Source organism: Pagrus major, chromosome 17, assembly GCF_040436345.1.
Source record: "Pagrus major chromosome 17, Pma_NU_1.0".
Taxonomy (NCBI): Eukaryota; Metazoa; Chordata; class Actinopteri; order Spariformes; family Sparidae; genus Pagrus; species Pagrus major.
Window position 1 is genome coordinate 19,859,162 of NC_133231.1, and position 13,531 is coordinate 19,872,692.

The 13,531-nt window shown below is 41.1% G+C and overlaps 1 protein-coding gene across 1 annotated transcript in view; it reads left to right on the forward strand.

The window, feature by feature from the left end:
* ephb6 (eph receptor B6) overlaps nt 1-13,531 on the forward strand; it is a 44,632-nt gene that overhangs the window by 8,049 nt on the left and 23,052 nt on the right. The window contains exons 2-3 of the mRNA XM_073485331.1: nt 3,656-3,720; nt 12,234-12,506. Coding sequence (XP_073341432.1) covers nt 3,658-3,720; nt 12,234-12,506 — 336 coding nt within the window. The 5' untranslated portion in view covers nt 3,656-3,657. The remainder of the gene's footprint in view (nt 1-3,655; nt 3,721-12,233; nt 12,507-13,531) is intronic.

A 13,531-nucleotide genomic window follows, 5' to 3' on the forward strand; every position in this document is an offset into this window, starting at 1 on the left:
AGGGGACAGTCATGAACTAATGCAGGTCACCTCTGCTCAACAGAGGAGAGCGTTTACACCCACGCCAACGAGGGAAAGAGAGGGGGAAAGAGTGAAAGAAGCACATTCATATGCACAAACACAACTTCATCCTCCTCTTCTCGTTCCTGCTTCACAGTCCGACCTCTTTCATTCTATTGTCCACCCCTTTTTCTCTATCAAAGCTCTTCCCAAACAAACAGCAGATCTAACATCAATAATGGAGCACAGCGTATCTCCTTATTTAACATACAGAGAGGCCTGCCCTGCTGTCACTTTTTAGATGAATAATACACAGAGAGAGGGGGAAGAGATGAAAGGGACAAGGGACAGGATGGGAGGTAGAAAAAAGGGGGAAAGGTATCGAGTGGAGTGAGTAAAAGACCTGAGTGGAGCAGGAAGACGTGAGAGACGTTGTGCATTAACTCAGCACTCAGGCCCAGATTGCAGACTCAGCACTTCTCCAAACTGTCAGGGACAAACTTTGAGTGTCTCGGCCCCTTATATGGACCAATAACAGAGATGCTGTGGCGTCTGAGAGTTAAATAAAGGGGCTTTTACTGCCGAGTGGACCTGCCAGCAAACGTCCCTCTCTTTTGTCCAACTTTGTCTCGCACACACACACAAGATCCAGTCATGCTGCCTCGGCTCGAGCTAATCCTTGAAAGGTGTGTGTAACGAGGCACTCTATGCTTATCTTAGGATGCCGCGGTGAATTATTCAACACGCTAATGTCACGCAATGAGACATGCATGAAGCTCTTTGAACACCCCTCCATGTAATCCTCATGTACAGGTTTGTCAGGGAGAGAGAGCGGGGGCGACATGCGGACCTGTGGTCCCCAAAGCCCCACTACAAGAGGCTAAATAGTAGAGGCATAAATATTCATGTCAAAATAGTTGGCTATATATTATTAATGCATGAGTGTGCCCTGGAGCAGAGGGTTAATTGAATTTGGGATGACACATTTGCTGCATTTGTGTGCGTGTGTTTGTGTGTGTGTGTTCTTATCTGATATAAATAGGATGGTGCCTAATGAGGTCAGAATACATATGAATGTGTGCGTTTCATGCATGACTTGTTTATACATATGATCATTTATTATGTTGACAAATGAAGGATATTTTTGTGGCAACAGACACAGCTCAGAAAACAACAGGCTCTTTCTACGTGATCCCACACACTGACAGGCGTTTCTATTATTTTGTCCACCCCATTTTTATTAATGAGGGTGGGCTAACAGAAACACAGAAAAAGTAAGAAAAGACATCTTTCAAAATTATCATAAGGTTTAATCAACACCTCTCTAAAACTGTTTCAATTCAAACTGAACATAAGAACCTAAAGGATTACATGCAGGCCGGGTGTATGAGATTGCATTGGTTTGGTGTTCCTAATAAACTGGCAACTGCCTGGATATCCTTCACGGATGCATCATGAAAACAAAGCAGGAAAGGTATGTCCCTAATGAAAATTGTCATTCTTCTGAAAGGCTTTAGACATCCTGGCTTGGTGGATTTAGTGTTCTCCCTGTAGCTGATTTTATCCTGATCGGCTCTGCGATTCCAGCGCCAAGCTGTCCAGACATACGCCGCACCAAAAACTATTTATTCTGATGCCTGTGGCTGCATATAAGCCTTCGCTGTCACACTGCATTTGTATTCTTTTCTTGATACAATTCATATCACTCAGAATCCTGGAGGACTTCCACGGAAAAATGTGTGAATTTCAGTAAGATTGACGTAAAGACAAGCTAGTGGGTGAAAACAGATAGACAGACTGGAGGGGAGGGGGGGGCTTGTAAAGAAAAAAAAAGAGGAGGGAAATGAAGGATTGGAGGACAGATTTGCTGGGTCTCCATCTGTGAGTGTAATCCTTAAAAAAATCTGTTTACAGCGCAGTCACAGAACAGAGAGGTGGGGGGGAATTTGTGTCATAAGCCACAAATGATATCAGTTTCTTTTTATTTGATTTATTAAGGAGCAGGCAGGCATGGAGTATGTGTGCACAAGTCTGTACACCTGAGAAATAAAAATCGAGCTATCTCAGTGGGTCACCGGTGTTTTGGCGAGACAGGGTACCTTTTCAAATCTCATCCTGTGCGTGCGATGATTATGTAGATAATATATCTCTGTTGCTCTTTGTCTGGTTGTCAGAGAGAGGGAAAAGAGAGAGCCTCCTTTTCTCTGGTGAACGATTGTGTGACATGAAATGGAAACGAAAGCATTAAAATTGGATGACAACAATGAGAGGAATTATTTATTTGTAAATAGAGGCGGATGGCTGCTTACTTCCACGGTGCTGTGTGTGTGTACGTGTCTGCAGTCCTTTAGGTGATTAGTGTTGTGCTTGATTGAATGAGGCAAGGTGTGTTTTTCGCCATTAGCTCCATCTGTGCACGCATCCTAAACCTAAAGTCTGATGTTTTTGTCACCTCTGTGAGCATGACAATAGTTGGCTGGGATTCAATCGGCGTCTCCACACAACAGAACGGAGCGCAGACGGTGCCAGACTGAAGGAACGGCAGCCACCACGGTTTTGGAATACTAATGGAAAATTCAAGGGCTTCAGTTTTGTGTGGGAAGCTGCCATGTGTCAGCACGCAGCACTCAGCATTAAAGTCACTTTGTGTATGTGTGTGTGTGTGTGTGAGAGAGAGAGAGTTCTTTGCCAGCATGCTTTTTAAAGCACTTAAACCGAAAAGGCAAATTATGGGAAAACACACTTAAACGTAAAAGTCACATGCTATCCTTGTGCTTTCACCGTCATAGAAAATGAGCAAATCCTGAAAAAACCCGAAACAAAAGAGAAACCAACACTGAACATAAACTGTAGTTGATGAAGGTTCTGTTTTAGCCAGACAGCAAGAAGCATCTTCTTGCTGAGTCTCACCAAATGTGACAGTTACTGTAATGGCCTTTAAAAGTTGGAAAAGTTGACCTTTTAATCAGGGTGTCCCATCAGGTCAATCAGTTTAATTTTTTAAACACCAGAACTTTGTGCCCAAATGCATCATCACTCACAATCGGTTATTAGATTTGACGGATGCACACAGCTGGAGCCTTTCCTGATTTTATTGCATGAGGGGGGGGAAATCAAAGAGAAATGTGGACAAAGCCTGGACCGGCTCCACCAGCAGTAAACCAGCTTCCAACCACTTGTGGTATTTAACAAAGGAGTCAAAATACTGTTCTGTGGTTAAAGCTCCTACTTCACAAAGTTCATCTCAACTTCAGCACTGTTTCATCTCTGGCATCACAGAATCGTGCAGTCTATGTGAGTCCAGCCTTGAGAGACTCTCATGATTACAAATTAAGCTTCACGCTCACTTCTCTTTTTTAGCACTCTTTCTGTTCAAGTTTAAAGATCCTCTCCCGACATGTTTTTTAAGATATGTATAAAGTGCTGTACTTTGATGAATAATGTGTGGTTTTTCAAAAAATACAAAATAAATACTTAAAATTACATCTACTCCTTCTCGCTCATTAAAAAATCCTGAATTTATCAAGCAAGAAGAGCAAGAAGAAAAAAAATGTTTTGGGTGGAGGGAGACTTTAAACTCTTGAGCAGCAATCTGTACATCTTGTTCGTCTGTTTTCTCATACCTTGTCTTTGTCTCTGCTTCCTCACCTGTCAGTGATGCTGCTGGACACAACGGAGTCTACCTCAGAGCTCGGCTGGACCACCTATCCAGACACGGGGGTAAGCAGGGAGCTCGCTGTCAATGTGTTATCCAGCTGTGTGAGCGTTGAAGCAGTCATGTTGGGAGGCCGATGGAATGTGTTGCACACATGTTACGCATGGTTTTGTTTGAAGTGTGAGATTATGATCACATTGTTTGTTGGGCTTTGTGGTGTTGCTCTAATGAGGGATTAAACACATGTAAAGAGTTCATAACAGAAATGTCCTGTGTGGGAAGAATTAAGTTACTAATGGTTGTCTTTGGTGTAGGGTTGCGACTAAAGCTTATTTATTATTCATTAATTTGCTCATTATTTTCTTGATGAATCATTTGGTCAATAAGATGTCAGGAAATAGTGAAAAATGCATAAAGATCTTGATCTGGCTAGCTTGTGCAAATTATTTGTAAAGCGGATGACAGACACAACATCATTTTTTTAAATGCTATTTTTCTTTTTTAAACACAGCTGTTTGCTGCTGTAATATTACGATGGGGAACAAAGTAAACTTTGTTTTAGTGCGTACCACCAGACTACAAAACAGCTTCTTTCCTCAGGCTGATCAAGCCATGATAACACACATGGCATGGGTTACAGCCAGTGGTGGAAAGCAACTAAGACATTTACTCAAGTGCTGCAAGTTCTTAAATACAATGTTGAAGTTCTTTTACTTCATCTGAGTATTTTCATTTTAGATTTCTTAATGCCTCTACTTTGCAATTTAACAGACAAAACATGAATTTATGATTCATGATTTATGAAATATGATGCATTTTTAAAGATTGAACCGCCCTACAAGATGTATGAAGTTGTTAAAATGAGCTCCATCTTGACCAGCTACAATACTTAAGTACCACTAAGTAAACTTTGTCAGCAACAATCCTGTGCTTTTACTTAAAGCTGCCACAGGAAGCTTCTATTTTTTGTTGATTCTGGTAAACTTTGTTTTTGTGCCGTACCACCAGACCCTCAATTCATCCTTAGCACTCCACATATGATACATTTTGTGACTTATACGACCTGGATAAATCTGGAATCTGACTCTGTTACAGGCAGTAAGAATAACTGTCATAACTATATAGGAATAGACAGTGTTTTTGCCGATGGTCTCATTTATGTAGGTCATAAAGAAGCATCAGAATTAAATTGAGATTGTTTCATAACCAGTGAAAAGTTCCTTGTCTTACATTTTACTGATTAATACATAATCCGACAAATTGCCGATTAGTAAAGCAGCCAGATTCGGTTTTGGTGTAATTTTGTCGGGGATTAGGAAAGATGATGAATGATAATCATTATTGTGTTTGTGTATTAGGTTAGTCATGGTAAAAGGTCCCTTCTCTAGTTATTATGTTAATTTATTTACATGTACGGTATATTTAGGAAAAAAAGACTATTTCTTGACTTGACTAAAAACATAAAACATAAAAATAACATATAAATTTCTGAGCTAGGTTGTCAAAAAACACACAAACACTTTCGCTCTGCCTCTATACTCTGCTCTGAATTCGTCTCACACATGTCCAAACACTTAAAGTCTGTTTAAAATAGAGCCATTACGATAAATGCAATGCTTTTCTCACCATGTTTGCACATTTTGAACACATCATCCTGGCAGCTTTAGTAGCTGGCACATTTTCCAAGGCTGCATCGATTTCAGTGATTCATATAAACAGTAGGCTCTCACAAAGTCTTCTCCGATATTTTTGCTGTAGACACCTCATTGCTGCAGACAGTTACACTGTCCAGAAAGTCACAGATCTCATCTTGAAGATTGGGAATAAGATTATGAATGCTTATGTGTAGTTACGGGTTAAGGTCAGCGCTATACCTCGCAGAATGTCTGGCGTCTGACATTGATTGGTTGAGATTTTGGCGGGTGGCACACAGCCCGAGAGTGAGAAAGGTCTCGCCCCGGCCTGTAAGACAACCGTGAGGGCTAAAATGTTTCTTCTCTATCATGCTCTACTGTGTGTCTTCATCTGTGAGAAGATTGCACTGATTGAACTATAGATCTCCTGCTCTTGAGCTGCATTGTATTTAGGGTTGTCACATCGCCTTGGGCTGTGTAAATATGTGTGTGTGTGTGTATTTGGGGGGTGGGGGGGGTTACATGTGGGAGTACATGTGTGTCTACTTGCGTGACTGTGCTAGGGTCAACTCCTGGGTCAGTTAAATTCATTCAGCTGTGAGTGATTGTGGCTCAGTTCTAATATGGCTCATAATTACACACATACATCGTCCTCATTGTCATCGTCTTTGAGATAATCAGTCAAACCATGTGAGTAAGTGGAGGACAGTACTCGTACTTGTTACTGTGGAGGAAATTCCTATGCCAATTAGTCTGCCAGTACAGAACTATATTATTCTTTAGACTCCACACATTGGCAGTATAGTGGGAACTGCTTATGTGGATCAAAAAGCCTGGGGAAGAGTCATTGCAAATGCTGTTTAATTTGTTTTCAGCAAACGTTTTTCCCTCTGAGGGCAAAAACTGAAACTTAATGGTAGGTCTTAAGAAACAAAACGATACTAGGATCCAAAGTTCCCTTAATCGACTGACCTCCTGCGCAAAGTGTCACGCTGTCAGCCATGTTCAGGTCATGAAAAAAAAATTATAATTATGGGTCCTTTATATTTAAAGAGCATATTTATCTCACAAAAATAAAACATTACGATTATCTTTTGGAAAAAAAAAAGTTTTTTTTGACATTTTTATCACTCGAAACATTTAGCAGGCCCGGTTGAACATTATGGATGGCCAACCGTAGCCCGCGTGCACTACGTTAGGCAGCCTTGGTTTATAATAATCAATCGGTCTGCTAACATTGTTCATTTTGGGTCTTTCATACATGAAAAAAATGGGAAAACAATTCAAAACTATTGTAATTCTATGTTATTTACTCTACTCCCATGATACTTTGCCTCGTGGTAACATGTCATCTAACAGTAAAAAAAGACAGTCATTTTCTCTCAATGAAAAAGCTTATGACAAACTGCCAAGCACGAGCCAAAGAGATGCAGCAGCAACACTCAACAGTTCCTCAGGCTACCTCGTGTAGCCCACTTAAATAACAGGAAGCAGTCAGGGCTGCTAGTGATGGAGACAGAAAAAGACCTGGAACTTGGAAACTGTAAAAAGGAAGACCTACCGTAAGCTATACTTTATATTCAGCACCGTGCTGTATTATAGTGTATTTGAATTACACAGGACTGTAATTGAATTTGTACAGTAATTAAAAAAAAAGCATTACAAACAGCTGTACTTTAGTTTTGAAATAGTCGATAAAATTCAGTAAATAGCAATGCTGGCTGGATTTACGAATCCTACCATTGCAAAGGCCTGACCCGCCCTACTTTAACCATTGAAGGCAACAACTCTTAACCAATCACAGTCGGGCGGGTCAGGCCTTCGTCATAGTGGGATTTAGGCCTGGGCGATATGACCTTAAAATAATATTGTGATTTCTTCATAAATTCTAGGACTAAGTGGGTAAAGTCAAGTGGAACTGTCCTCAAAAATATTACTTCCCTTCACTGTAATGCAGCCTTTAAAACCAGGAAAGAAAACACTTATGCCATATCACAATGTAGCAATATCCAAAATCTATGACGATATAAAGTCTCATATCACATCTGCGTCTGTTTCATTACTTTATATTCATTAATGAATATACAAATGTCAATTAGATGGCAAGCTGCCAGAGAAATAAAGAAAAGGGGGGGAAAAAAGGATATGATAATCATCTGCTTATAGTGATTACATACAATACGAGGTTTCCGCTGTATGCGCCAAACATCTGATATATGAATTTAGAGTACGATACAGTGCATGACATAAAATAAGCTTAACGCTACATGTATACATGCTAGTTTTGGCAAACAACTGAGCCATTTACGACCAGTTTATTACATGCTGGCAGCTCGAAAAGCACCAGATGTAAATACAGTAGTCTCTAACCAACATCTGGCAAGCACACACACACACACACACACGCACACACACACACACACACACACGCACGCACACACACACACGCACGCACACACACACACACACACACACACACACACACACACACAGCCTTTTATCTCACCTTACATTAAACTTGAGCTTTACGTTCTGTCATAATCACCCCAGTCTAGCCTCCAGTGTTGGGCCATAATCGTACATGATGTTTGATTAGGGCCTCCTGTGTGAAGGGAATTTGCAAACCATGATGGCCACTGCCGCATTTGTGTGTGTGTGTTTGTGTTTGTGTGTGCGTGAGCAAGTCAAGCATTTGCATGAGTTTTTTTTTTTTTTTTTTTTTTGTGGTCCCTGGATGAGAAGTGCTTCTGAGATGGAGATATGGTTATTTGACCCGGGGCATCAAGCTGAGAGAAGGAGAAAGACAGACCAAGAGAGAGGGGGGAGAGAAAGAGGGAGGTTGTGTGTGCATGTGTGTGTGTTTGAGTGTGTGTTCTTTTTTTAACCCTTTCCTCACTTTTCTCTCCACATCGCCTCCTTTACTTGTGCTCGAGGCTCTGTGGATATCCCTTACTGCGCTCTCCTCCTGCTTCATCTCGCTCTCTTATTCTGCTCTTCATTCTTTTAATGTACTGACGAGCAGCAGCCCCTCTGCTTCTTTGTCTCTGCCTCTCTCTCCCTCTTTTAATCTTTTCCTCCCCTTGCCCTTCGCAGTCCCAGAGCCACTGGGTCTCTGCTTCATATTCTTCCTTTTATCCCCCAACTCAATCTCCACTCTGCCCCCTATTTCCCTTCGGTGTCAAACCAGCAGACTCTCCACTTCCTACAGCCAGTCTTTGCTTTATTCCCTCCCCTTGTTTCCACTCGCTATTCTTCCATTGTGTGTTTGCTTTGTGTGTGCGTGCACATGCATATGTCTTGGGGTATCTCTGCGTGCCTTTCTCTGCTTCTTCATGTTTTTGTGTGTGTGTGTTGTGTCTGAGGCCCTACCCCTCCCTGCCCTCTGTCACTGGAGAGATTGCTCTCTGGCTCTCTGGCATTTCGGTTCAAATTAAATCACGAAGATGAGTCGTCCCTATTTTTTTTTTTCTTTCTTCCCAATCCACCCCTCCTCCTCAATCTGCCCCGTTTTTTTCTTCTTCTTCTTCTTCTTTCTTTCTTCATGAGGGAGGGAGAAAACGAGACGAGGAGGGGAGAGGAGAGGTGGGGGTTTTGGGTTTGGGGTCAGAAAACAAATGAAAGCTGCTTTTTTTTCCTCAAAGGTACAGAGGCAAACTGCACGCAATGCCACAAAGGCTACTCTCTCTACCTGAAAGTCCAACAGCTCAGGGTTTTACTGCAACCACCTCATGCTGTCACACAAAAACACACACACACACACACACACACACACACTCTATTTACTATTTCCTCACTTTTCTCTCCCTCACATCACACCATGAGCTCTCTGTTGTCCCCCTCCATCCGCTTCCCCTCATTCTCATGTCTGACAGAGTGAATCACGGCCTGGGAGAGACAAAATGCGTCCTTTCACTCCATTAGACGGACAGTGCCTCAGACTCTTTCTATCTGCTCACTGATCTTATCATTATTTCAATTTGACCAAATATGAATGCTCTCTCTCATCTGTGATGCTACAAAGATTTTTTTGTTGTTGTCTATACTGGCTGTCAGAACCACACAGAGAAAGAGACACGAGCATGCAGAGATACACCAAACACTGAAACACACACGCCAAAAAATTCACCCTGATATGGTGTCAGGACCTTTTGTCCTTTTGCTATTGTTGTAGGGAGAATAATGATGATGAGGCCTAATACATAATTCCTCTGTGTTACAACAGAAAAGGCCCTGCTTGTCACTCAGGGCTACACAGGCTTAAAGCAGAGCCTTTTCATCCTCGGAGGCACCGTACTGTATAATTGGTGAAACTAAGCCTGGCGCCTACATTTACATTTTGACTCATGTGACAGAGTCTCTGTGCGGCTCGTTTTTCTCCACGAAGGTACAACTCATGTCCGAATTTGTGTCCATTTGTGCATTAACAAGTGTTCAGATACTTAAAAATACGGCAAAATCTGCTCGTTTTATTACAGCAGCTGCCAGAATACACAGACACAAGTGTCCGACACCGGTCTCATGAGAACAATGATACACACATACATATACCAAACCAGTGCAAGAGAAAAACTAACCACATGTCACATAAAACTGAGTCATTGTTATTATAGTACACTGTTACGCTAGTGTAACATAAGACATTGAAAAATGCCAACATCATCTTGAAGTTCACATACTTCCTTTCTTACTTCGCCGTGTCTAGCTATACAAATATTTATTGGTTTTGTTTGCTGAGAGTTTGAAATTCGTCCACCTCCAACCCAGAGCAAGAGAATGGAAGAAATTCAGCATCGACATGTCTTTTCAGAAATGTCCTTGTTGCTTTGGATACTCGGTACAAAAGAAATAGTACCTTTTGAAAAACAGCTACATTGTGTTCTGTCTATTATCCAAGAGACACTGCAACTATTTTCTTAAAAAACCTTGGAGTTGAAACTTTTCAGCTCTGGGGATGACAGTGCTGATTTGTCGGTCGGCAGTGCACCCTTCAGCCCTGTCACTCCAAAATCATGTTTCTATATGGCCATATCTATCTACATCATCTATATGTTTCGTAATGGTCAAATGCAACAGCTGCTGTGAGTGATTATGTTCAGAGACAATATTTCTTTGCGTCAGTCAAACACTACAGTTCATCTACGTACCGCAAGTACAAACAACAGGACTGTTACACCAGATTGAAAGGTTCATACTCCTGCATGTTTGGCAACAAAAGCACTTTGGTTAATGTTAAGGGAAGAAATTGAGATTTGGGTCAAATGTTAATGAAATGAATTATGCCTCAAGTCACTGCTGATCTTTTTCTGTGCTAAACCAGACCATGATTTCCCTAACCTTAATCTGCCAGTGCCCAAACATAACCATAAAAAGGTGAATAATGCTGTAGCCACTAGCAGTGTTGCAAGATTGCCTATTTTGATGGAAAACAAGGGAAATGCGTTGTCAGAGAACATTTTACTGATTTGTTCAATATCAACATTTTTCCAACTTGCCAGGTACAATTATTAGCATTTCCAAATGATGTTAACAGAAAACATGATTTGATAGACATTACAGCAGAGACCTTCTAAGAGAGGACACAAACCACTACACCACTACCACCACAACCTTTTGAAAAGAAAATTCTGCAACGCTAGAGATGGCAGGTGTGTGACACATATCCCGCCCCTTCCCCCCAAAAGCCCAAATCGTCTGCTTTATCACAGCCAAGCCAGGAAAACAGATTCAGCCGATTTGTTACGGCTGCAGACAGACCTCTAATAAATATGGAAGAGGAGAATATTCGTCTAATGCACAGAATTACCAAGACAGGCGACGTTATTCAGACATTAGACATAAAACTCGCTCTGTTCAAGTGCTCTGGTGGGATGAGGTGACCGTGTTACGTCACGTTTATAAAAGTAATTTCAAGGAGACGGGGCTGACCTTTTGCTCCAGGCTGACGTATGTCAACAATTGGATGGATTGCCATGAAATCTTATAAGACATTCAGGATCCCCAGAGGATGAATCCCAATCGTTTTGGTGACATTCTGACTTTTTCCTGCATCACTGTCAGAAGAATGTTTGTCAAAGCCTTTGGCGATCCTGTGACGTTTCCTCTTGTGCCACCTTTAGGTTAAAACTTTTAGCTTTGACTGAAAACATTAGCATGCTAACAGTCTAAACCAAGGCTGGGAACATGGTAAACATTTGCATATTGTGAATGTCAATGTGAGCATGCTAGCATTAGCATTTAGCTCAAAGCACAGGCTGACAGTCACTAGCATGAACGTCTACTCCTGCACCATGAACCAAATTTCATCCATTGGCGCCGTATTGAGGTGGAACTTAATACTATCGGATATTTTTTTAAACCTTCTCTTGTTCGTTGCAATTTTGTCTGCAGTACTTGAAATGAAATGTGTTATGCTCTAAATTTAAAGACTCAAGAGGCTTAATGAGCTACTGATTTTGTAATTATTGATTACCTAATTAGACAGTGGAAAATCTATCGTGGATAACAAGGACATAGAGATGACCCACATCATCAGGGACATAGAAGAACAGCTTTTCTATAATGGATTCAGTATTGGTGTATGTGTCTGTGTGTGTCTGTGTGTGTGTGTGTGTGTGTGTGTGTTTGTGTGTGTTATATTAGGACAAAATAAATACTCTATTATATTTATCTCACTGAGGATGAAGATGTCAAACAGCAGTGTGTGATGTTAGTAAAGTACATGACCTACATGTCAGCAACACCGGCACTTTGCTCAATATTTACCTTGTGACATGTAAACCATCTTTGAAGATGAGAGAGAATTATCACTGTGGACAAACCATAAACACAGCAGGGTTTTTACAGTTTATACTGGTTGATTCTGGAGCTCCCTGCTTCAGATCATGTTTTTCTTCTCGCAAAGTTCAGTTTACACAAGCTCATAATATTGTTTCTGTCTCTCTCAGTGGGATGAGGTCAGTGTCCTGGACGACCGGGGGAAGCTTATACGAACCTTTGAGGTCTGCAATGTCAACCAAAATCCCCGACAGCAAGACAACTGGTTGGCTACACCCTTCCTGTACCGCCACTCTGCTCCGCGGGTGTTTGTCACGTTGCGTTTCTCGGTGCGTGACTGCGCCAGCCTGCGGTCACCGTCACCCACCTGCCGAGAGACACTCACCCTGTTCTACAAACAGGCCGACACCCAGAGAGAACTGGAGAGGACCTGGGTAGCTGAGGTGAGACACAACACCAGATAAGCTGCAATTTACATATTTTTGTATTTACATAGCAAATTTCATTTTACATTGATATTAGGAGCAAGTTACACCCTACTTTGTTATCTTTACATGTCCCCGTTGTCAAGCACAGATTAACTATTTCACAGCTTTTTGCAAAACTCCTGCTTCAGTTTGAATCCACACAATTAACGCGAGCTTGCTAATGACCCCTGGCTTTACGTTACAGAGTAAGAGAGGGGATATGAAAGATGGCTGACAAATCTGACTTTACACTTGGGAAACTATAATAATTTTAAATGATATTACACTAAAATAACACAATATAATCCACATTAGTTTACAACATCTTATGCTAATAGTGTCAGTATCAATAGCTAACAAGTGTTGGTTAGGTTAGAATAAACAGATATTTTCCATTTTTAAACTGGATGAATACTGACTCTGACAAATATATTTCACATACGTGGATAAACTACTAATACCTTTTATAATTTTGGAAATTTACTAAATAAGATTCGATATATCATTGTGCCCCCTCAAACAATTATTTTTGGCGTCTTCATCAGCTAAGCAGTCTGAATTTTAATGTTACAGCTCAGCATCCTCGTAGATGAATGAACAGGAAATTTAAAATGCTCTGATTGAGGTGCATCTCATTTAATAAGGCCCAATTCCTCTTGTTTTTGTGATTATTCTGTTTTTTGTCACTGCTTTAGGGCAACAACCTTCAACCAGAATCATTAATCTCAGTGAAATGCAATTTTCATTGATGTTTTCGCCCATGTTATACCAAAACAGCAAAACCTCTCATCATTTCATGACAAGGAGTAATTGTATAATCATCCTGATCATTGTTGTGCTTGCCAAGAAAAGCAGCTGAGATTGACGTCCTCCCTTGGCCACACTGGTGTGAAGTACAGACGTGCTGAGGATTATGGTTTACAAGATGCAAAATTGTGCCACTGTGGCCTCCGGAAATGTCACTCCAGTCCCACTAATTACATCTCGAGGCATAAAATATG